At 40.9% G+C, this 24,025-nt stretch overlaps 2 protein-coding genes across 4 annotated transcripts in view; both read right to left on the bottom strand.

Moving 5' to 3' along the window:
• EXOG (exo/endonuclease G) overlaps positions 1–6,693 on the bottom strand; it is a 35,580-nt gene extending 28,887 nt beyond the window's left edge. Inside the window, exons 1-4 of the mRNA XM_048837526.2 lie at positions 6,498–6,693; positions 4,526–4,675; positions 2,748–2,887; positions 768–844 (exon numbers count right to left, since the gene is read on the bottom strand). Of these exons, the coding sequence (XP_048693483.2) occupies positions 768–844; positions 2,748–2,887; positions 4,526–4,675; positions 6,498–6,657 (527 nt within the window). The 5' untranslated portion in view covers positions 6,658–6,693. The remainder of the gene's footprint in view (positions 1–767; positions 845–2,747; positions 2,888–4,525; positions 4,676–6,497) is intronic.
• The window catches only part of ACVR2B (activin A receptor type 2B), a 168,423-nt gene continuing 148,943 nt past the window's right edge, over positions 4,546–24,025 (bottom strand). For 2 of the 3 annotated variants that reach the window (XM_048837523.2, XM_048837524.2), the window contains exons 10-11: positions 23,693–23,823; positions 10,489–21,183 (exon numbers count right to left, since the gene is read on the bottom strand). In XM_048837523.2, coding sequence (XP_048693480.1) covers positions 20,989–21,183; positions 23,693–23,823 — 326 coding nt within the window. In that variant the 3' untranslated portion in view covers positions 10,489–20,988. Of the gene's footprint in view, positions 4,676–10,488; positions 21,184–23,692; positions 23,824–24,025 lie in introns of those variants that run through there. The other variant, XR_007354877.2, reaches the window with a different exon arrangement.

The raw sequence follows: 24,025 nt of genomic DNA, 5'->3' as shown, positions 1-24,025 counted from the left end.
ACACACACAGCCAAACATCTAACACCACCTACAACTGGGCTTCACCCTGACACAGACTGTTGATCTGGCATTTACCTGTTCCTGACCTCCTGGTATCCTGACTCAGCCTGAATCTTGGTAACTGCCTCCTGGTTCCTGCCCTCTGGTTTGTCTCTGAATTCTAATCTCCTGGTATTCCAACCTGGCCTGATTCCTGGTAATTGGCTCCTGGCCCCTCGGCCTGTGCCTGACATTAAACCCAAGGCCAGGCCACCCACACCCCGGTCTTGACAGCTTGTACAGATCTCTGTAACCCACAGGAGTGGGCCCCCTGTGAGAGGAATGGACCCAGCAGCCCAGAATCACTAGACTCACCTGAATGGGCCACCTGCCTTCAGGTGGCTAACCAAGCCCTGAAGGATTGGGTTGCACAGCTGACCTGACTCTTGATCCCTGCCCTCCAGTTTGTCTCTCAATTCTGATCTCTTGGCATTCCAACCCAGCTTGGCTCCTGATGTTAACCCCTAGGATAAATAATTATATTCACCTAACTAAATCCCTCCTACAGTTTCTATTGGATAATGCACCAAAATGATTGCATATTGTTCTTGGCACTGCCTTTCCTCTTGGAGGAGGCTGCAATATGTAGCATGCAGTATTCTTGCACATGGCTTGAAAAGTGCTTAGAAATCCTTTGCTATATATATGTAAGATATTATTAGTGTTTTACCACTGACTTAAACTTAGTCTTCATCTTACACTTAATCCATAAAAAAGTAACATCTTACCTGTTCCAGAATCCAGCATTATTCTTGTAATTCTGGGGCACAATGTTGGACAGGTAAAATGTTTCAGCCATAGCTTGCTATATAAAGAAAAAATGGTGCCATGTTATTGAAATGTTATTGAGATAGGCTGAAAACGAAGCCAAACTTTAGGAGAGTTTGGAATCAGAACCCATATCTAGAGCCAAACTTCAGAGCTGAACATTATTTACATAATGGGTAAAATCAAAATCCTATATCAGAGCACCGCCGAAGTACTGGGGCGGAAGTAGAGATGGAAAATTGGGATATGATCTTTGCAGCTCAGGCCCATCTATCATTCTACAGAAACTTTCAGAAGTGTATCCATTTTTGGAGCCAGCAAACAAAATAATATTTAAGCATAATATTGAATGACAGTATGGAATTAATGTTAAAGGGTCATTAGTTTGTAATTAGTTTGGGAGTAGCTGGCTGCCTTTTCTGGAGGGGAGGGAAATTTGCACTTACAGTTCTTATTTCCCAGATTGGTTCAATACGTTTTTGCCTTTACTTGGCAGGAAAGGTTTTACATTACCAACATTTTACAATTTTAAAAATATACAGGGTGCAGATGATGGAATGGTCAGCAAGGCCCTGATCCTGCAAAGGTTTATGCACCTGTTTAACTTTACAAATTGTGAGTAGAGTTAAGAAGGTGCACAAACATTTCAGGATTGAGGCCCAAGTAATTCCAGAGAAGAAAGAAAAGGAGTACTAGTGGCACCTTAGAGACTAACCAATTTATTTGAGCATAAGCTTTCGTGAGCTCGGATGAAGTGAGCTGTAGCTCAAGAAAGCTTATGCTCAAATAAATTGGTTAGTCTCTAAGGTGCCACTAGTACTCCTTTTCTTTTTGCGAATACAGACTAACACGACTGCTACTCTGAATCCAGAGAAGAAGTAACCTTGGCCTTCTTCTGGTCCTATACATTTACACATATGTGAAAAAATATGAAAGTAAAATCTCAGGCTCTTATCCTGCATCTTATTATTTTATTTCATTTTAAGTGCTTTTTCAGATTCTCCTTATTCACAGAAGTTAAGGATCTGGCAGCAATATTTAGAACAATGCTTAGTACAGGTAGCAGTTGTGCAAACTGTGAAATATTCCAGTTAGCATATCTAACCCTATTTTAGTCCTGGGCTTCATTGTACAAGCTGCTAAACATGTTGAAATAGCTGGAATAACAGACAAAATCCATCAGTGACCCTTCCACTATAAGTAAAATGACTAGTGCATTAATTTACTACGTAACACAGTGCTGCCATCACCCTGCTCCACAGCATATTACATTTCAGGACAAAATGCACTTTCAGTCTGCTTCCTAAATAGCAAATCATCTCTATTATGGAACAAAATCAAACTAGGACCAGATAGAACCAAGGCTGCTTTGTTAGTCAGCCAAGGGATTAAGGGACCAATATTTTGGTATGCTTATTTTACAACTTCATAGATCAGGTAAGTAAAGACACTTCGTAGACTTTAAGAGGACATCTAAGGCAAATGGTAAGGCAGTCCCTTCATTCACTTCATACACAGAATTAGAAAGGGAACAGATCTTTAAATCATCTAAATTATTCCCCTGCCAGTGCAGGGCAGCTCTTTACAGTATGTTTGCTAGTGCTTTGTCCATCGAGGTATAAATATCTCAGTACCTGTTGGCTAAGAGGACAGTGCTGCTTTCTTCCACTCACTTATTAAGTAAGCATCAGAAGAGACCTTTAAGGTGTGATAAGTAAATCATCCCCATGTTACAGATAGAGAAGCCGGGGCATAGAAAGTTGTGAGTTGCTCAGTTTTACAAGGCAAGTCTACAGCAAAATCAGGATGAAAACCCAGAACTCCTGATTCCATGTCCTATCCCTCAACAAGTAGGCCATGCTTCCTCTCAAAAAAACCCATTATAAATAAATTTTAGCTCACCTTCCCACTGACAGACATAAGTTAAGAAGGATTCTTACTACTGAAAATTTGTTATCTCCTGCTGGTGCCATATGTCCTCGCGACCACCCGCTCCCAATGTAGTCTTCATTGACAGCACTAAACATGAGAGGGATACTAGGATCTGGTCTGAATTTGCAGTGCCTTCGATCTGCGTTGCCTGAGGAACAACATACTAAATAGTCAGGTTATTAGCAAACCATCATCATTACAGAATAAAAAGAGCTGTTATCCAATGTGCCTTCCCAAAGTGCTTACATTTCAGGATTCTATATACGATCTGAGTATTATTTTCCGCCTCGATTTTGATAGGACTATGTCTTAATCAGAGTAGCAAACAGACATATATCAGAATTGTATGTCTCAAGATATTTAATCTCAACTGGTTGGTTAGTTTGATTCTGATTCTTTGGACAACATTTTAACATGTCAGATGGTTACAGACACTCAAATACAATTTTAAAATTACTGCTTTCATCTGATGAACCACTGAAGTCAATGGGACTACTTACAGTCAGGTCTAAGTGCTGGCAGGATCATGTCTGTAGTTTTGAAAGCTACCATGAAGATTGCGATTGAGATACAGCAAAAGGGATGCTACTTATTTTGCAGTTATACAGGTACCTTTTGTTACCAATAACAACTTCCAATATTAAAACTGAAATAATTCTATAAACTTAAATTAAGATGATTGTATATTGTTTGCATTTAATTCAGATGGTGAAAACAGTTATTTTCTTACATATGCAGTAGAAAAGAGGGAATCAGATGCGCACAAGAGAAATAGTGGAACTAAGGCAATGTAAGTAATGGGTTACAAAGAGTATGTGTTACATACTGAGTAACAAATGTAATACAATGTGCTACTTTAATTATTTCGTTTTGATCAGTTGATCCCACTTGATTCAACTTTCCCCAAAATGTTATTTCAGGGCTATATATTACCTACTCCTATTTTTCTGGCACTTTATATTTTAACTAAATTTCTCACAGAGCTATTCTGACTAATTCAGACTCTGATCCTGCAAAGACAGACAAGGGGTAGATCCTCAACTGGTGTAAACCTGTGATAGCTCCATTGAATAGAGCTATGACAATTTACAGCAGCTGAAGATTTGCCCCAGGATCACCTTTAAGCACTTGAGTAATCCACTGCCTTCAAGGGGACTGTTCCAGTGAGTGAAATTAAGCACGTTTGTAAATGGGTGCGGCGTTGGGGCCTTAGTTTATGTAGTTTAATTTTACATTGGTAGCCTCACATTCATTAACTTCACCTTTTAAGACCCACTTCTGCAAGGTCACCTACAACAAATGAGTGTTTCAGACGTACACACAGTCGCTGAACCACCAGACTTGTCTGTGTAAACTGTACAACCACCTCATCTTATACCTGTAACTCATGTCCTTCCTGACCCCTCCCCTTCAAGCTGTATGGAATATACTCAAACCCGTCACATTTGTCACGTAAGCCCCGATCCTGCAGAGAAATCCTTCAATATGCTCCCTTCTGCCAGCACATAGTCCCACGAAGGAAAATGGCACTTGGAACAGGCATGAGGACTTGCACTGGTAGATCCCTGTTACAGGACTAGGGTAATCAACCCAGCACTTCCAGGCCTCACTGATTTTGGTGAGACTCTCAGTGGGCGCACAGATCCAGCTCCACAGAGCTCATTGGAGGATTGGGTCACAGACTGAAAGATCTTCAGAACAAGACCTATCCCCTTTATGTATTTTCTGTGACGTGCCTATCCCACTTGCGGGTGCCATCAAAATAAACAAACACACACATACATACCCAGTGTCTTCTGTTTTGAAATATGTTCAATCACCCATTTAGGTACCCGTTTTGCCTGATCATAAGACAGTGCATGATTTGTGTAACATCTGGTCTCTGTTCCAGCTACAGGGAATCCATACTGTTCCAGAAGAGACACTTCCACTGGTTCTAAGGGGGGAAACAAACAAAAAATGATCCTCAGATGAAACAGGGATTAGAAACAAAAGAGGGAGGGGAACGTCGCTCATGTTTCTATACATAGTATTGAATAACACTCTATTTGATTTGAACTGAAAACATATCTAAGACCAAAAAAAATACACTTAAAAGACAGGTTTCAGAGTAGCAGCCGTGTTAGTTTGTATCCGCAAAAAGAAAAGGAGGACTTGTGGCACCTTAGAGACTAACAAATTTATTTGAGCATAAGCTTTCGTAAGCTACAGCTTAAAAGCTATTCTTAAAAGAATAACTTATGTCCACCAGAGACATATCCATGCTTGACACCAAACTTGCATTAAATATTTAGGTTTCAGAGTAACAGCCGTGTTAGTCTGTATTCGCAAAAAGAAAAGGAGTACTTGTGGCACCTTAGAGACTAACCAATTTATTTGAGCATGAGCTTTCGTGAGCTACAGCTCACTTCATCGGATGCATACTTTATTTAGAGTGCAAACCTGTAAGGATAACTCCCCACATTCTAACTCCCCTGCAATGAAGCTAGTGGGTCTTAAGAGCATTTACCGCACCACAGGATGCACTCAGTCCCTCACAGAGGCAAGCTTTAACTTCCCAGTTCTACAAAGCGCTTAAATATGAACTTTGCCAGTGCAACACGTTGACCTCTGTGATCCACCAGGGCCTGTGTAACAATGGAGTAGAACGCTTTATGGTTTATGAGGAGGGTTTTGGGGGGGCTGATGAGGGAGGTGTGTGGGAGCAGGGCAGTGAGGAGGGTTGCTGATGAGGCGAGGGGAGGAAGGTCTATGGGGGCAGGGCAGTGAGCAGGGTTTTGAGGGGCTGATGAGGGAGAGGAGGGATATCTATGGGGGCGGGGCAGGGCAGTGAGGAGGATTTTGGGGAGGCTGATGAGAGGGGGGAGGTCTATGGAGGCAGGGTAATGAGGATGATTGTTGGGGGGCTGATGAGGGAGGGGAGGGAGATCTATGGAGGCAGGGTAGTGAGGAAGGTTTTGGGAGGCTGATGAGGGAGGGGAAGGAGGTCTATAGGGGCAGGGCAGTGAGGAGGGTTGTTAGGGGTGCTGATGAGGCGAGGGAAGGGAGGTCCATGGGGGCAGGGCAGTGAGAATGCTTTTGGGGGGGCTGATGAGGGAGATGTATAGGGGCAGGGCAGTGAGGAAGGTTTTGCAGGGGCTGACAAGGGAGAGGAGGGAGATCTAGGGGGGCGGGGCAGCGAGGAGGATTTTGGGGAGGCTGATGAGAGGGGGAGGTCTATGGAGGCAGGGCAGTGAGGATGGTTGTTGGGGGCTGATGAGGGAGGGGAGGGAGATCTATGGAGGCAGGGCAGTGAGGAAGGTTTTGGGGGGCTGACGAGGGAGGGGAGGAAGGTCTATAGGGGCAGGGCAGTGAGGAGGGTTGTTGGGGGTGCTGATGAGGCGAGGGAAGGGAGGTGTATGGGGGCAGGATAGTGAGGTGGATTTTGGGGGGCTGATGAGGGAGTGAAGGGAGATCTAGGGAGGCAGGGCAGTGAGGAGGATTGCGGGGGCTGATGAGGGAGGGGAGGGAGGTCTATGGGGGTGGGACAGGGCAGTAAGGAGGGTTTTGGGGGCCTGACGAGGGAGAGAAGGGAGGTCTATGGGGACAGGGCAGTATGGAGGGTTTTGGGGGGCCGACGAGGGAGGGGAGGGAGGTCTATGGGGACGGGGCATTGAGGTGGGTTGGGGGGGGAGCTGATCAGGCCGGGGACCAGGGCTCTGGGGCTGGCGGGGCCGGGGACTCCCAGGGGGAACTTCCTCCTCCGGCTCCGCTCTTACCCTGCGGCCGCTCGCGGGGGGCCGCCGGCGCTGGGCCGGGCTGGCTGCGGAGGAGCCGCAGCGCGGCCAGGCCGGAGGCGGCGGCGCCCAGCGCGGCCCCGCAGACGAAGCCCCCCAGGAAGCGGCGCTTGGCGAAGCGGGCGCCCGACGTCTCCGCCATGGCCCGGCCTGGGGAGGCGGCTCCCACTCCGCGGCGTCCCCACAGAGCCCCCTGCTGGCCGGCCGGGGAGAGGAGCCGGGCCGCCCGCCAGCCCCAGCCTGCAGGGCGCCCGGCCCAGGGCCTGGGGCTAGCGAGCTGCACGGTGGGAGGAAGCCACCCACGCTCAAGGGGGGTTTCCCAGCACCGGGCTCTTCTTACATTAAGAGTCGCTTATTTTCCCCCTGAAAGCTCCGCTCTCGGGCTTCGTTCAGGGAAGGCCTCCCGCCGCGGTTCCACAGAGGTCGGGGGAGATGCTGGCAAGGGCTGCTCCGCGGCTTGGGCTCTGTTACTCTGCCCGGCCTCAGCAGCCCTGCCGCTCCCTGGAGCGGAGCCGGTGCCTGTTCAGTAAAACAGAGTCTTCAGCTTGTAAATTTAGGCTGGCACTGATCTGGGTAACGCAGCGAGCCCCAGTGAAGAATTATGCCTTAGGAAAAATAGGGAAAAGCAGGGGCCAGCTGCCAGGCTCTCCTAGGCCCAGCTTTCCCGGCAAAGATTTCTATTTTGTTTAGATGTTTCCACTGCACCCATGAATAGCCAGGTACTTTCTAAAAGCTGAAAGACAGTAAAGTTATGTCCTCACCCTTCCACCCTGCAGTGGGAGGAAGGCACGTGAGAAGTATGTGCATTTTCTTAAGATGTTAATAGTTAAGAGTTGCTGTGTGGAAAAGCACAGGGGAGCTGTGATCATCTTTAGATCCTAGAGTAATGAGTTCTAAAGGCTTGGGGCCCCTGTGAGAGGAGCCCTGGCTCCGGGCTTGTCTACACTACAAATTTAGATCGACCTACTGTCACCACAGTAATTCAAGTGGCTGTTGGTGTCCACACTACCCCACCAGGAGCATCACCAACTGAAATGGGGCACTGACAGGCAGGACTCAAAGCTGGAGTCCCCCACCTGCCCTGAGGTGACAGCCCCAGCTGTGAACCTAGCCCCCCCAATTTCACAACAGGGAGCCTACCAGCCTCAAAACAGACATGCTTGCCCTTGTCTCTGGCTCAGAGCTGTAGGAGCTCCAAGGGGAGCTAGGAGCCCAGGCAACCAGGCTCCCCGCTGGGAGCTCCACGCACAACTGAAAGCCTGGGGTTTCAGCGCTGGGCAGCCTAGCACCAGGCTTGCAGCTTGGCCTGTCACCCCAGAGATGGGGTGGGGGGAGAGGCCTGGCCCAGCTGTGAGCCTCACCAGGCTCAAGTTTACAGTACAGAGCCTACCAGCAGAAAAACAGACATTCGTGTCAATTCACAGGTCCCCACTCTGCTGACAGAATGACAGCGAACAGCTGAAGTAAGTACTGCAGCATCTACAAGGATACTGCATCACCCTAACTACACTGGCATAAGTGCTATGCCTCACATGGAAGTTGAATTTTATCAGTGTAGCGGGCCACTTACTTTGGCAGAAGCAGCAGTCTAGTATAGACACTGCCATAATTAGGTCAACGTAAGCTGCCTTAGGTCATCCTAATTCTGTAATGTAGACCAAGCCTCAGGCACACAAGCTTGTGCCTGCTGGCAGATCTTTCCATTGTTTCTGAAAAGCAGAGCTCTTGAGAAAGGGCTACTCACTCCTTCAATTCCCTGGTCCTCCAACTGAGGGCCTTGAAAATAAGGACGGAGGGTGCTCTGAAATCCATATTTAGGCATCTAAATAACTGGCCTAATTTTCAAAAATGCTCAATGCTCAGCAGCTCTCCCAGACTCCAACTGGGCAGGCCAAGTGGAAAGAGGACATGTTCAAAAAAGAGTAACTATATTATATAGACAAAATAGTTGTCAGGGTTCCTTCCCCACTCTGAACTCTAAGGTACAGATGTCGGTACCCACATGAAAGACCCCCCTAAGCTTATTCTTACCAGCTTAGGTTAAAAACTTCCCCAAGGTATAAACTTTGCCTTGGCCTTGAACAGTATGCTGCCACCACCAAGCGTTTTAAACAAAGAACAGGGAGAGACCACTTGGAGACATCACTCCCCAATATATCTCCCCCCAAACCCTACACCCCCTTTCCTGGGGAAGGCTTGATAATAATCCTCACCAATTTGTACAGGTGAACACAGACCCAAACCCTTGGATCTTAAGAACAATGAAAAATCAATCAGGTTCTTAAAAGAAGAATTTTAATTAAAGAAAGGTAAAAGAATCACCTCTGTAAAATCAGGATGGAAAATACTTTACAGGGTATTCAGATTCAGAAACACAGAGGATCCCCCTCTGGGCAAAACCTTAAAGTTACAGAAAACAGGAATAAACCTCCCTCTTAACACAGGGAAAATTCACATAAAACAAAAGAAACTAATCTGCCTTGCCTGGCTTACCTATACTGGTTGCAATATTGGAGACTTGGATTAGGATGGGTTGGAGAAGATAGATTTCTGTCTGGCCTCTCTCAGTCCCAAGAGAGAACCACCACGTAAACAAAGAGCACAAACAAAAGCCTTCTCCCCCTCACTCCCCCAAGATTTGAAAGTATCTTGTCCCCTTATTGGTCCTTTGGGTCAGGTGCCAGCCAGGGTAGCTGAGCTTCTTAACCCTTTACAGGTAACAGGATGTTGCCTCTGGCCAGGAGGGATTTTATAGCACTGTATACAGAAAGGTGAGGAGTACTAGTGGCACCTTAGAGACTAACCAATTTATTTGAGCTCACAAAAGCTTATGCTCAAATAAATTGGTTAGTCTCTAAGGTGCCACTAGTACTCCTTTTCTTTTTGCGAATATAGACTAACACTAACTCTGAAACCTACAGAAAGGTGGTTACCCTTCCCTTTATTTATGACAAGTAATTTGTGAAAATGTTATTTATGCTGATACTAGTAACCAATCCTCCAAAGGAACACACAACACATCCCAAAGACATAACCAGAGAGCATCTCAGCACTGAGAGTCAGACCCAGGGTACCTTGCTCAAAATCCTTTTGCACACCCATTTGCAAAAGAAGCCCTCCTCTCACTGAAGTTTTGGTGATATTTAGTTTCTAGCATCATGCTGAGTTACATAAGTAGCACAGAAATTCCGGTTGTCAAAGTTCAGCACAATTTCCTTGAGGTCTTCCCTCTCCCACCACCGCACCCACTAGGGTGCAGATCAAAGATGACACATGGGGACAAGAGGAAGGTGCAATTCCAATCCTAGCTCTGACATCCACTCTGTCGTCTTGGACAACCTCCTCCGTACTTTAGCTTCCCCATCTATAACACAAGGGTAACATGCCTCCAAGGGGAACATGAGTTAATAAATGTTTGCAGAACACTTCAGTGCTAAGGATTAACTGAAAATCATAATATTTGATGTCCCTTGGTAGCTGATGAGGACTTCTGTTGGCCAGGTACGCTGCTCCCACACCTTACCCCAACATGCTCATGCTATCTATTTCCATGTATCTTGTCCTGGGACAGTAGGACTAGAATCAGAGAACTTAGTGCTCAACCTATGCACATGCTCATAGGATTTGCCTATGTGGCAGTCCTTTTTATTAATGAATTATTTGTTGCCATGTCTCCTCTCACACACAGAGGCCATGAGATTTTCATAAGCCTCTAGATAGTATTTAACGGCATATCCCATGACTGAATAGATTCAACTGGAACTTCATTTTCAGAGTTTCACCTCCCTCCAACAGGAAGAAGGTTCCAGGTGATGGGGTGGAATTAGGCAGGCTCCAATTCTGTGCAAATTTTACTAGATGGCAAGGAGGCCATAAACAATGAAGATGCTCTACAATGTATTTTAAAAGCAAATAATTCAGGCAGATGTAAAGAAAAAAAGGCCTTTAGAAGTTGCATCAATAAAAGAAGAGCTTAATATTCGTAATTTATTGTTTATTTTCATATACAAAAAGATAAACTTGAAATAGTTCTTTCTAGTTTTTTTCCTCCTATTTGTTGGGGTATAGCTGCTTCACACAGGGCAAACACTACATTCATACTGGTTTATTCGGGCACCCAGTGCAAAGCTGAAGCAGCAAAACCCCAACTTGGCAGATCTAATTTCAATCTTGAGACTCATTTCTAAAATACCACAGTAAAAAGGAACAAAGATCCACGGCAAATTTATGAACTATGATACAATGTTCTTTCCAAAACGTCTTCATTTCATAACTGCAATGCAATGGATGTCTGCTTTAGGCCATTTTATGTGTGTGTGTGTGTGCGTGTATATTTTATATATCTATATCTATATATAGATATATAAAAAAAATCAGCACACAAATTTATATATATAGATATATAAAAAAAATCAGCACACTTCAATCCAAAAGGGGTTACAGCAATGAGCTGAACTCCGTATACTTTTTTTTCTTTAACAGGATACTTCAGTATAACTTTTGTTAACTCAGTAGTACAAGCTAGCTCTGTTCTACATTTTTAATAGCTACAAGAGTGAAATATAACCTACAACATTTACATTTCACATATCCTGGTATACAAACAGTATTTATTGAATTTGAGCCAAGGACCAAAAGAATCTTTAAAAATTATTTCACCATTTGATAGAGCTTCCTGTGATTTACACTCACTTTACTTCTGCAGTCTTCTAAATCATTTACTTAATCTCATTGTCAGAGTTTATTAAATCATTCAAACTGGAAATCCTGGAGAAACAGGTTACTGCAAACTCTTATGTATATTCTATATATACAAGTTAAGTAACACAGCGTAATAAGACTTAGCTATCCATCCTAAAACTGATATACACATATTTCACTAAGCTAGACAAGTCTTAGGATTCTTTAATATTTTTTTTTAATAAAGCACAAATTTAGAAGTAGCTGGTAAAACTGATAATATGACAGTTTAAAATGACAAATGGTTAGGGTGAAATTTCTTTCTGCTGGTGCCAAAACATTTTCAGTTTTGTACTATGCTGTGTTGTTTAACTGTATCTGTCTAATGTTACATGCAGAAAGCTCTTCCACAAGAATTGACATCAAACTGTACGTAAGTCAAGTCAACTTCATAATATAAAATTAGCCAAATTTCACAGAAATGTGAAAAATATTAACAGGTGAAAGATTAAGCCTTCAACTCTATCATGAGGATCATGCAGAATTCATAAGCAGATATTTCAAACAGACTGACAATAGCATTGTGCGGACTTATGGCATAGAATTAAGATCAAGAAGCATGTTACTCAGGGCTTGTACACACTAGCACTTACTTCAGTATAATTTAAATCACTCAGGGGTGTGGAAAAGTTCCCCGTCCTCCCCTGAGGAACGTAAGTTACACCGACCTAAGCGCAGGTATGGACAGTGCTCTGTCGGCAGGAGAAGCTCTCTCGCCGACCTAGCTACCACTGCTCAGAGAGATGGAGTAATTAGATGGACGGGAGAGCTCTCTCCCGTCATCATAGAGCGTATGTATTAGCACCACTACAGCGACGTCGGTACAGCTGTGCCACTGTAGCAATTCTAGCACAGACTAGCCCTTAGTCTGCAGTAACCACCTCCGTAAATTCTGATGGACCTAACAGCTGGTTTTGCACCATTACATAACTGCATGGAAAGGCCATCGGTGTTCTAAAACGTTTCTTCTGGGAGATTTTAATACTTTTGTAAAAGGTGTACCAAAGATTCCCTGTAACCATCAATAGCCATACAAGCATTTGACACTTACACTAAAGCTTTTATTTTTTTTTTTTAAAAGGGTCACTGATCACCTTCTTCCCTTTAAATTACTTAATGTTTGGATATGAATGTTACTATTTCATATAAACTGCAAACTGTATTGGTGTATCTGGCTAAAATTAAGACACATTTTAATCCATATTTCCCAAAAAATGACCAGTGAGAACAACGTTATAGATTTTTTCCTTCAGCAAAAACTGGTAGGGCTTCAATTCCCTTCAACCAGATACTGTTACAGAATACTCTTTTAGTGTTGAAGCTGACTGTATTAAAAAGACGGGAATAAAAAGGTAAAGTCGATTCATATTATAGGGCTCCATCAAGAGAAAGTTGTTTTGGCTATTACACACCATGGACATCCTAAACCCTTACCACCTAGCCACCTTTTTATAAAGTTAGAGGGTAAATTTGCAGCCTAGAAAGGCCACTAACTACTACTCAGTTAGGATTTCAAAATGACTCTGTGATGGTCACTGGTTAAGCTTTAATTCATTGGAATAGTAAAGAAAGTCGAACAAGATACAGCCACTGCTTTCCTTTTTACAGGGACAAAATCTACAGAAGTCTTCCCAGAATGCACTGTGGTATACTATAGTTTTACAACACTAATCTTATCAGAATGTTCTTCACTGAGTTTTTAACAACTGGAAACGTCAGTGAGCCCTCTGCTTCAGAGAAGGTCAAGACAAATGCAGGAACAGCATTTTAATCACATCATCTGTCCCAATACAGAAAACCGTAGAAATTAGAAGATTAATAAAGGAAGCACTTTTCAGATAACACCCTCTTGATCTATATCCAGCACAATGCCATTAGAGAGCTTTACAGAAGCCCTTTTGGTTTCAATATTGGAAAACGAAAAAGTTTGCTTTTCTTCAGTCCTTGGGGATCTTTTTCATTTTTATATATATATATATATATATATATATATATAATGAAATATATATATATAAATGAAAAACACCCATATGTAGCAGGTTCCTATTTGTGTATGTTACAATATTGTAGTATCAAGGAGAATCCAGATAGCAACACTGTATGAGGTTTGAGGTAATTGGTTCTTGAAATACCTGGATCACAGACTGCATCCAGAAATAACAGCTGGGCAATGAAAAGTGGGTTCTTTTTCAGACAGAAAAAAACAAGTTAAAAATTACAGCAGTTGCTTTTACATGTTAAAAACAAAGGCACAACAGAATAGTGTTACATTTCAGAACTGAATGGACATAACAGAAATATGATCTTTCAGTGGAATTGTCTCAACAGAGAGGATTACTACTTATTTCGTGGATTACTTCAGTTATCGGAGCAGAATTTTAACCTAACTCAGAAGTTTTAGGGAACAAGAAGTTCCATGTATTGTTAACCAGGCACTTTTAAAAAGTGCTCCAGGAACACATTTATCTACCTTGGCTCAACTGAAGTCAATTCAACAGGGCCAAGATTTTACTCAGAGGGCACGTCTACACTGCTGCAGCTGTGCCGCTTGTGCACCTTAGTGCAGGTGCTACCTATACTGGTGGAAGGGGTTTTCCATCATGTACTTAATCCATCTCACCGAGAGCTGGTAGATAGGGTGACGAAAGAATTCTTCTGCCAACATAGCTGTGTCTACACCAGGGATTAGGTCAACCTAACTACAGTGCTCAGAAAGCAAAAATGTTCACAGCCCTGAGTGACATACTTAGGTTAATCTAATTTTTAAATTTAAACCAGGGCTCATAAGACTAATACAGAAGTAGGACCTGCCATTACAAAAGGCAGGAACTGCTCAAAGTCTTTCATGAGTGGATTTTAAAGTGGACACTCTCAGGTCGGCTAGGCCCCAGAGAATTGTTGTCGTTTCAGTGAGAACAATTTGTTTGGATTAAAGATTTTTACTGCAATGTTTGCAACGTGGACATTGTGGCATCAGAGTAGCGCACGAGACCCAGAAAGCAAAACTGGCTGAAAAGCAATACTGTCCAGTCTGATTACACTGTCCAAGCTAAATTAGATATAAAAAGTGAACAGCCAACGTAAGTGGTGAAAAGTACGTTTTAGAAGTTTTTTTTAAAAAAAATTCAAGAACACCTTTGCCTAGTAAAACAGATTAGGAAATTTATAGGATTTTTAACCTGGCAATGTCCCACTCATGTTTTTAAAAGAAAACAAGAAAAGGCATCCCTTACATTTTCAGAAGGCAAACAGAACACCTGTCTCAATATCCTGGAAAAGCCTGACCTGTTTATGAGATCTATACAATTGGAAGGGACTTCTAGAAATTTGTTTTATTGGGTTTCTGCTGGCAACAGTTCCTTAGAGATCATATCATCAATGCATCAGAAGCGGCTGCTATAAATGGACATGTCAATGAGTAAAATCAACCCAAGTATTTGGTCTTTGAAAATTCTCAAAACTCGGATTTCACAATCCACTGCAGCATCACAGCTCATGCATGACAGCACACTGATCACACATGGATCTTTGCACGGATATATGAAAACAGCCTTCTTGGTTAAGTCGTAGCTGGCCATACAAAAGCAACAAGCCTCTTTTGCAGAAGGGATGAAACATACAAGGTAACCAATTAGAAATGTACAGTGCAGTCCCCAAAAATGTCCATGTACTTCCAACCTGCTTATTAAATGGGTTTCAGATTAAACTGTTCCATCCTCTATACTTTGATGTAGTGCAGAGTTAGATTAAAAATTATATATATATTTTGCTGTGGATACACAAAACTTTTCTCCCTTTTCCCTGCAGAAACATATTAGACTTTACAAAAATAATTTGTGGTATAAAAGAACAGGTACACAATGTAGAATTTTTGCTTGTATATGTAACTAAATATATATATATTTTTTCCAAAGTAAAAAAGTTAAAATGTTCTTATTTCCCTCTCTTACTATATAGTCTACCTCTTATTTACAATGTTACCAAACAATATTCTGTATGCAAAAGTGATATAGTTGGGGGGTGCTTCCTGCTTAGTAACTTCTCAACCAAAGTACTACTTGGACAGGACTGCAACAACTTCATGCTCACAATGTTATCAAGCAGTAACTTCTGCAACTTAAATGTCTCACTTTCATAACAAGAGATTAGTTCTTTCTCCCGGAAAACTGGGTAAACCTCTGACAGTCTGTCTAGAAGGTAGTGGTACTGGAATTATGTGTGTGTTTTTCAGTCTAGATGCTGTTAGAGGAGAAATCATTACTCCTGGTAAGAAGGGCCCTGATCCTACAAGGTCTGCACATGGGAATTCCCACCAGGAATTCTGCATCCAATGAACTTCCATGATTAGTCAGTGACTTCAATGGGAACAGAATTGAGACCTCAGTATTGGGTGAAATGTAACTTGCTAATCAGAGAAATGGGAAGGGACATTTGCTGCATCTTGCCCCTGAAACTTAGAGATTGAGCATGCGCACTTGGCATTTCCACAGGTGTAATTCTTATCTAATGCTTTTTGTGGGCAGGGAGAGGAGCAGAATTTCACCTTAAAAGTATGAGAGAAAAGTCTAAGACACTGCATCTCATACCTTAATAAAAATGACTATGGAGACACAAAGGTCCAAACCCGTAAGGCTTTTAAAAAAAAATCCGTTTCCAACTTTGGTCTGTACCCTCCTTTACTTATCTCAACACCACAACTTGGGGCTTGTAGAAAATTCTGAATGCAAGTGCGTTTTATACCCATCTTTGCAAGTGTTGATAGACCTAAGGAAATTAAAGCATCTTAGATTAACCAATGATTCTGGGAACTCAAAATGTGGAGAGATACTCTTGACCATTAAAAATTCCTATTCATAGACATAACACATACAGTAAGGGCCAGCTCCAAAACTCAAACACTGTCACTGACCTAAGTGGGAGTTTTGCCTGATTATAGAGAGCAGGATTGGGTAGCAAATTACTACTATGATTTAATATAGGGAGTTGTTTTAGTACTTCTATAGTGAGAATTGGGCTTACTTAAGGTATGTGTGGTACCAGGTTTATATTTTTTAAATAAACTATTCAAGAGCATAACAAAACTGCAGGAGGAATTAGTTGACTTTCACCCAGAATGGGTTTAATTTAAAAAAAATCATTTACTTTAAGAAGTAGTATTTAATTCATACTTAGCCAACAATCTGTGGTATCCGTAACACAACTAACTATGTTTTAGATAATAATCACTTAGAAGGTTCAATAAAATTTTAGGAATTGATGGATTCATTGAATTTTAAGCCTTTCTGTAAGAACACAGGTGCTAGGACCACAGTGTATGTCTTAAAATTCTTATTCTGATCTAGATTGTGATGCCCTAGCTCACACGGAGTACCACCCTTATACCTCACTGACTGCAATATGAAGAACGGACTCACAAACCAGCCCTAATTAACTTTGCAAAATCTTGATCTGATTTGTGGGTGGCTGCTTAGTTCTATTGCAAATGTAGCCCAAAAATTATTCATATCTTTATCTTTTTTAGTATAATAGGAAATTTTGTCACTGGCTTCTGCTAGGAAGTTAAAACAATTTTAAAATCACTTTCTATAATATACTATTCTGACACTCATAAGAGACTTGTAAAGGATGACAGAACAAGTCAGCTGTGTTGGTGGCAACAAACTGAATAGACTACTTCTTTGGTAGGTTGCTAGAGATTACTTGCTGATGAGGGCAATATACAATCTGTATTCCGCATAAATAAATTAAATGCTGCTTACCAAGGACTAATTCACAGCCTTCCTTATAAAATGCACATATATTTAAACATTCATGCAATGCACTAATTTCCAGCCCTGGTACACTGATATTAACATTGTTTTAGCAGTTAGCAGATCTATCCTGTATAGTCAATTTCAGTTCCTGTAGAGTTTCCCAGTTTAAAATGTGAACTCATACTTGAGTCAGCCAGATAACTAATTAAGTCAGTGTGACAAATTCATAACCTGAGTTAAGATAAACGCTGATGAAATCCTGGCTCCCCTGAAGCCAAAGGGAAATTTGCCATTGCCAATTGCCACCCAGGATGTTTAAAATTAACATTAAACTATGAACTTTGAATATGAAAATTTTAAAGAGCATATTTTAAATAGCCTTGTCTCAAAGTTTGCAAATGCCGTGATCACTGGCACTTCAAAAATGAAAATACATGGTCCTAATCATATTCAAGGTGTTGAGGGGAAATGGCTGCAATTGCTTATAACTGCTACACCTGTGGAGGTGCCTTATTGCTATCTTAGGAAATGTCTTTACAATACTAAACAAAATTCCAATGGATACTGTAAAATGACAGTTCAAATGCTGGATTAGCAGGGATGAAACTACTCGCTTGGTATTTAGAAACCTGTGCATTTGATGAGAACAATCATCTACATGAAAAACTTGCAAGTTTAACTTAAATTTGTACACCTTTGTTTAAACTGGTGCAAATTTTTATGTAGACAAGACCTCAGGACTTCCTTCTCTGACATACTAACATGCACTCACACACACACACTCATCCCACAATCACATATAAATTTGTAACTGAACATATATGCCCTGCAGAAATTTCCTCTTACCAGTTACTAAGTTATGTTCACAAAATGATCTATAAGGAACTGTAAAGCCAGAGAAGATGCTAGTATCTCACAATCAGTGTTTGGTCAAAGTTGGTATGTCCTTACAGTTCTCTGAAGTAAAATAAGCTACATGTTAAGAGTTTTTGATTATTCTTCCTCAAAAGACACTGTTGAGGAAGAATGTCTAATAGGCTATTGAAAATCATATGGCACTTTCAATAAATACTTTAAAGCTTCTTAAATAAATCAGTTTAAAAAAAAGCAACTACTGTAACAAGCCTGTTTTATCCATAACACATAATTCTGAAGGAAAAAATCCAGAACAGCACAAAGATCATAATAGTTAAAAGACAGTACAACTTTTACTTTCCATAACAATCTAGACTGGCTCCCATTTCAGGAAAAAACCTACAAAACTACAGTTTATTCAATCTTAAGTCTTATCTAGAATCCCACCCCCAAAGCTTGTATCACTCCTTTTCAAAACACTAAACCACATGTATATAAATCTCAGTGCAGAAATGTATTCACAAAGCAAAAGAAAGGTCCCAATCCTGCAAACACTTATGCACATGCTTAACTTTAAGTATGTGAATATTGCCACTGACTTCAACAGAACTACTTGCATGGTTCACTTTAAGCACTATGGCGTTTGTAGCATTGGGGCCAAAGATGTTAACCATGAACTGTGCCAGAATTTTATTATTTTGCCTGTGTTTTTGTCCAGGTTTTCTGAACAGGGTCACATTAAAAATCAGAAACATCAACATACACAAATACACTTACATGTGTGCACATATTAATATGCAAATATACATTCAATAACTTGAAAAACGTGTTTAAGATTTTATTTAGACAGACAAATTAAGGCAACTACCTTACTGTCTCTCCAATATCAAGGACTTTTATCAAGGTTTTTAAAGCCATGCTTTTGAGAAAAATAATTTTCATCTTTTTTTCCAGGCGGTAATTTTGTTTGCTTAATAATTTACACCTAGACCAAGATTCCCTGTTGCTATTTTGTCAGTGACAAAAAAAATCCCAATTTGTTTATAGAATATATATTTTTACATCATAAAAAGGTCATTTGTTTAGGGCAATATTTTGGTATAAACGCAAATAAAGTTTAAAAGTTCTGGCAATCAAAAGAGGAAAGATAACTTTCAGTCTAGCAAGACATTGATTTTTGTATTGATGTTATATTCTGAGAAAAAGTAAAATTATTTAATAAAAAGATGTACTGTCCTTTCACTGAAACAGACCAAACACAAAATGGAAACAATGTTCACAAACAAGAGTGAATAATGCCCAGATACCTTATATAGGCAGTTATTCTACAACTGTATACAGTTATTTACAATGGTGCTTTATAAAACAAAAAATGGTAGCACTTCCTAAAAGATGTTGGAACTTTTTTTCTTTTTTTCTTCTTTTTTTAAAACTCCCTTGTCATAAAAGCCAACTTACATTAAAATAGACTTACTACAAGACAACACAACTAACAAAATATATAATAAAACTCATACAAGTAGAAAATTCTGAGGTATTTCTGGTTTGAGGTGGTCTGTGGTCATGAAGTTTAATTTTTTTTTTTTCAGTTTAAACCTCGGAAGCCACGTAACGTGTGTGTGTGTGTGTTTTGTATTTTAAACATTGCATGTTTTGCAAATTAAAAAAATATTTAAATGTTGAATCAGCAGCATTAGGAACATTCACTGACTAGAGCAAGTTTATGGCATACTAGAGTAACGGTATTTTAGAATATGCACCACTTTAAGACAAAAGAGTTTAGTCACAGATAAAGAGAAAGCTGAGTCAAAGAAATTGGTTTAACAGATTCTATGGTTAACTCTAATGCTGCTCTGTTACCTCCCTATATTCTGCAATTTTACAATTCAAATGATTCTTGGGTGCAACTGTCTGCTACTGGCCCAGGTAATGTTTTCCCCTCCAGTTAAAAAAAGGCCTTTCTACAGAGCCAGAAATCATACTTTTCTTCTTTTTAACCATCTGCACTGGTAGCTTGGGCTAAGCAGTTATCCAGCCCTGAGGCCTTATTCCCTGAACTGCTACTGTATTTAAAGCAAGATATAAATGCTTTCAAATCTTCCAATACTTTACAGAGTGCTTCTGAGAATATGCTGCTACTTCTCTCAATTACACTGCTTAAAAGCATCTTTTTCCAATTCTAACCTGGAGTTTTAAATATATATATATATACACACATACACACACATATATATACATACACACACACACACACCCCCACCCACCCCATGGTTTGGTTTTGTTCTTTTAACACCCAAGCCTGAGATACTGGGGGAAGTAAGAACTAGTACCTTGCTTATCCCATTGGCTCTTTGACCCAACTTTCTCCATATGCTGCGGTGATAAATACTCTGCCTCAAAAAAGTTCTTCCCCTCATTAACTGGTTACCTGAGAAGTAGCTCCATAGCAAATGATGTTTCTCCAAATGCTGCAAAGTCCAACGTCACTCTCCCTTTCCCTTATACTAAACACCCCCCTTTAATTTTACCATCAAAGAGTTAACATTCTCTTCCCAGTTTCTTGTGTTCTTTTCCGTTACAATGACACCCGTTAGATCCGTAAAAGACACATCTGCTGTTTGTTTCTTTTTGAAGCTCACTGTCCAAAAAAAGAAAATAGGGGAAAATAATCCTTTTGAGGAAGGTGTAATCTTATGTAACAGTCTTAAGTTTCCTCCTAAGTTTACAGCATTGCGTTTTCTAAGATGGTATGTGGTTTTCCTTTATGTCAGAGATGCTCTGCGTTGAAGATAGACTGATAAAGAGAAACCCAGAAAACTGAATTTAAAAAAAACCACAAATGAAGTGAGTTTGTTGAGGTTCTGAGGTACCTGCACCTTTTCTGCATTCATTAGTCGGCACCTGAATGCTTGCTGAGATGTCTTCTTTGTTTTTTTTTTTTTTTCTTTTCTTTTTTTTTTTAATACAGTAGAGCAATGTGCTGGTAAAATTGATCCAATCCAAAAACAACAACAACAACAACAATAAAAAGTCAAGATAAAATAGCAGCTGCATTCATGTGTTTGTTGGGTTTTTAAACTTTTTTTAAATCCACTGAGTCTGGAAAGACAAAAGTGAACCAGGACTTAGATACTAGACTCTTTGGGTGGCAAGTCCACGTTGGTGACAGATGTCACGATGGAAACGAGGCAGTCCGAGGTAGTGCCGTTTACTGATTTACGGATCTGAGAAATGCGCTCCTCGACACAGCCTGCCGAAAGCCGAGCCTCTGCATCGTGGTCCCAGCATTCTTCTATCGTAACACAGAGCTGTGCCAAACCCTGGAGAGGCAAGAGGAAACACATATGTAGCAAATAGATTCTCGCTGAAACCTTGTTTTTAGACGGAAGGGAGGGGGTGGCATGTTGAGCAGCACGCAGAGTCTGGCAGCAGATGTAAGAGAATCTGGGCACATCTCTTAAACAGAAGATCCTATGGGCTTGTTTATAAGAATGGTTAGTTTGTGGCAAGACAGTATGTAAATTTACCCCTCACTAGTCTGCTGTGGACCCTGCTGCTGCACACTAAAAGTTTCCTAGTGTGCTTTGAGCTACCCTGCTGTAAAACAGGAGCAGATCAAAGCATGCTAGGAAACTCCTCATGCACAGCAGCAGTGTCCACATAGACACTTAGAGCACGGCAGGCTAGTGTGAGGCAGATTTATTCCAAGCCCTTCTATTGTCCCTATGTCAATATTGCCTGCCCTAGGTTCTCAAAAATCCTGAGTTAGGCCTCAAAATATTATAAGAGTACTTTAAAAAAAGTTGTGTTGGTTTTTTTTTTTTTTTTAAATAATACACTTAAGTTCTTTGTCTTATGGGTCCTGACTCTTTAGGGTGCACTCAGATCAAGCTTTTTCCCCACAAACATGAAGGAAAAATCAAAGCAGAGATTCTCAACTAATCACTTGATTCCAGGAACAGGAATTTTAAGAAAAAGAAAAACAAAACACCAAATACTCCAAGACTTACGATAACAGCACGAGAGTTGGCAACTTTGTTACAAGTACTATAAAACTCATCTTCCTAAAGAAATACTGCTTCATTTCTATGGGAAAACTGTTATATTATGTATTCTCACTATATATTGTGTTATTTTTATAGATATATCAAAATAAATTATAGATAGATAGATAGTGTGTTTCATCATCCTATAAAATTATTGGATTAAACACCTGACCTTCCGTACAACTAAATGCAGGTTATTAATAATCTGAATTTTATCCAATTTTGAATAATCAGGATTCAACCATATATTACAACAACTAATGTCCCTGGTTTTGGGGAAATAGAAAGAATTTAAACCACCTGAAACAATGGCAACTATAAAAAGAAAAGGAGGACTTGTGGCACCTTAGAGACTAACAAATGTATTTGAGCATAAGCTTTTGTGAGCTATAGCTCACTTCACTGGATGCATCTGATGAAGTGAGCTGTAGCTCACAAAAGCTTATGCTCAAATGTCTCTAAGGTGCCACAAGTCCTCCTTTTCTTTTTGCGGATACAGACTAACATGGCTGCTACTCTGAAAAATGGCAACTATGTGGCTGAAGATAGAGGTATCTAGCGTCTTCGCTAGTGCATGGGGACTGGACAGCTCAGCGACTGAACCTTTTGCCTTTAGGTCATCATTTTTAATTCAGCACAGGTAAGTCATCTAACAGTTCACTGGCTCATGTGTAATGACTTGGAGGTCTCAGTTTAATTAGTGGACAGGTGCCCAAAGCACAAAAGACTCATCACTGCAATTAGCACCTTTGCTGGCATTTCTTCAGAGAGAATGAGGACTGAATGGGCCTGGAGACTGATATACTCTCCTGAACAGGGTTGAGACATGTTGGCTTTCAGAATGTGGAGGAAGCTTGCACTGCCACTGAATGTGTATGGACCTGTTCTATAGGTAAACTGAGGGCTTCGTTTTCAGATATCAATCTGGCCCATCACACAAACACTAAGCCTCAAAAAAGCTAATGCCAGGGGGATGGGAATCCTTTTCACTAAATTAATGCTCAAAAAATTATAAAATATTCCATCTCTGCTTACGCTGGTGAAGGGTGAAATAGCTTAAAAAAAATCAAATCAGTTGATTAAAACCACAGTAAAAGAAAGGACAAACTATCCAACAGAATGGGTTTCAGAGTAGCAGCCGTGTTAGTCTGTATCTGTAAAAAGAAAAGCAGTACTTGTAGCACCTTAGAGACTAACCAATTTATTAGAGCATAAGCTCTCGTGAGCTACAACTCACTTCATCACTGCATAAGCGTCACATGCCCTGGGTTCGATTCCCAATGCTTCCACTGGCCTTCTGGTTCACCTTAGGCAAATCACTCAGTTTCCCATCAGTAAAATGGGGACATGATACTGACCCCCTTTATAAAAGTTCTTTGAGCTCTGCTAGTGAAAAATGGTATATAAAAGCTGCATACTATTATTTTTAGCGATGGATTTTTCTTCTTCTAGTGATATTCTACATCATACCAATGAAGAGGTGGGGAGGAAGAAGTCAGGGAGAGAGAAGGTGATAGGGACTGTTTTCAGAGGTGCTCAGCACTTTTAGTTCCCATGGAGTTGTGGATGCTCAGCTCCTTTGAAAATTAGGCCCAGGAGACTAGAGAAATAAAGTTCATATGTAGTTTAGCTTATGCCTCAAGACAGTTCCATTCTGCCAAAAACTGTTAAAAGATAATTTCCCTGATGTAAGTGGCTTGAAGTTAACATCTAATGCTCAACTGCATTGCTAATTCCAGTCATCAGGGGAAACATTTTAAGCTGTTAACAAGATGGGACATACAGGGTGTTTCAGCCAGTGATCCTTGAAAGCAGGCCGCATCTTTTTGTGAACCACCACTTCCTGCAGGTCCTCAAGGGATGGATGCTGACCTATCTCCTCTTCAAAAGGCAGCATATACTCATCTACTGGACCTGAGGTACATGGAGAGAACTATGTTAAAACAGAGAAGGACTCTATTGAGTAGACTTATCTCTTTACTTAGGCTGAGCTGCAATTCCAAAGCAACAGAAAAACCCAGTCAAAGCAAAGCATCACATATTATGCATGTCACATCATTTTATACCCATGTGATTTACCTTCCCCCTTCACAAAACCATTCTGCCCTCACTGCTA

This window comes from Caretta caretta, chromosome 2 (genome assembly GCF_965140235.1).
Source record: "Caretta caretta isolate rCarCar2 chromosome 2, rCarCar1.hap1, whole genome shotgun sequence".
In the NCBI taxonomy this organism is placed as follows: Eukaryota; Metazoa; Chordata; order Testudines; family Cheloniidae; genus Caretta; species Caretta caretta.
The sequence above is the reverse complement of the archived record's forward strand: the minus strand, read 5'-3'. Positions and strand labels throughout refer to the sequence as shown.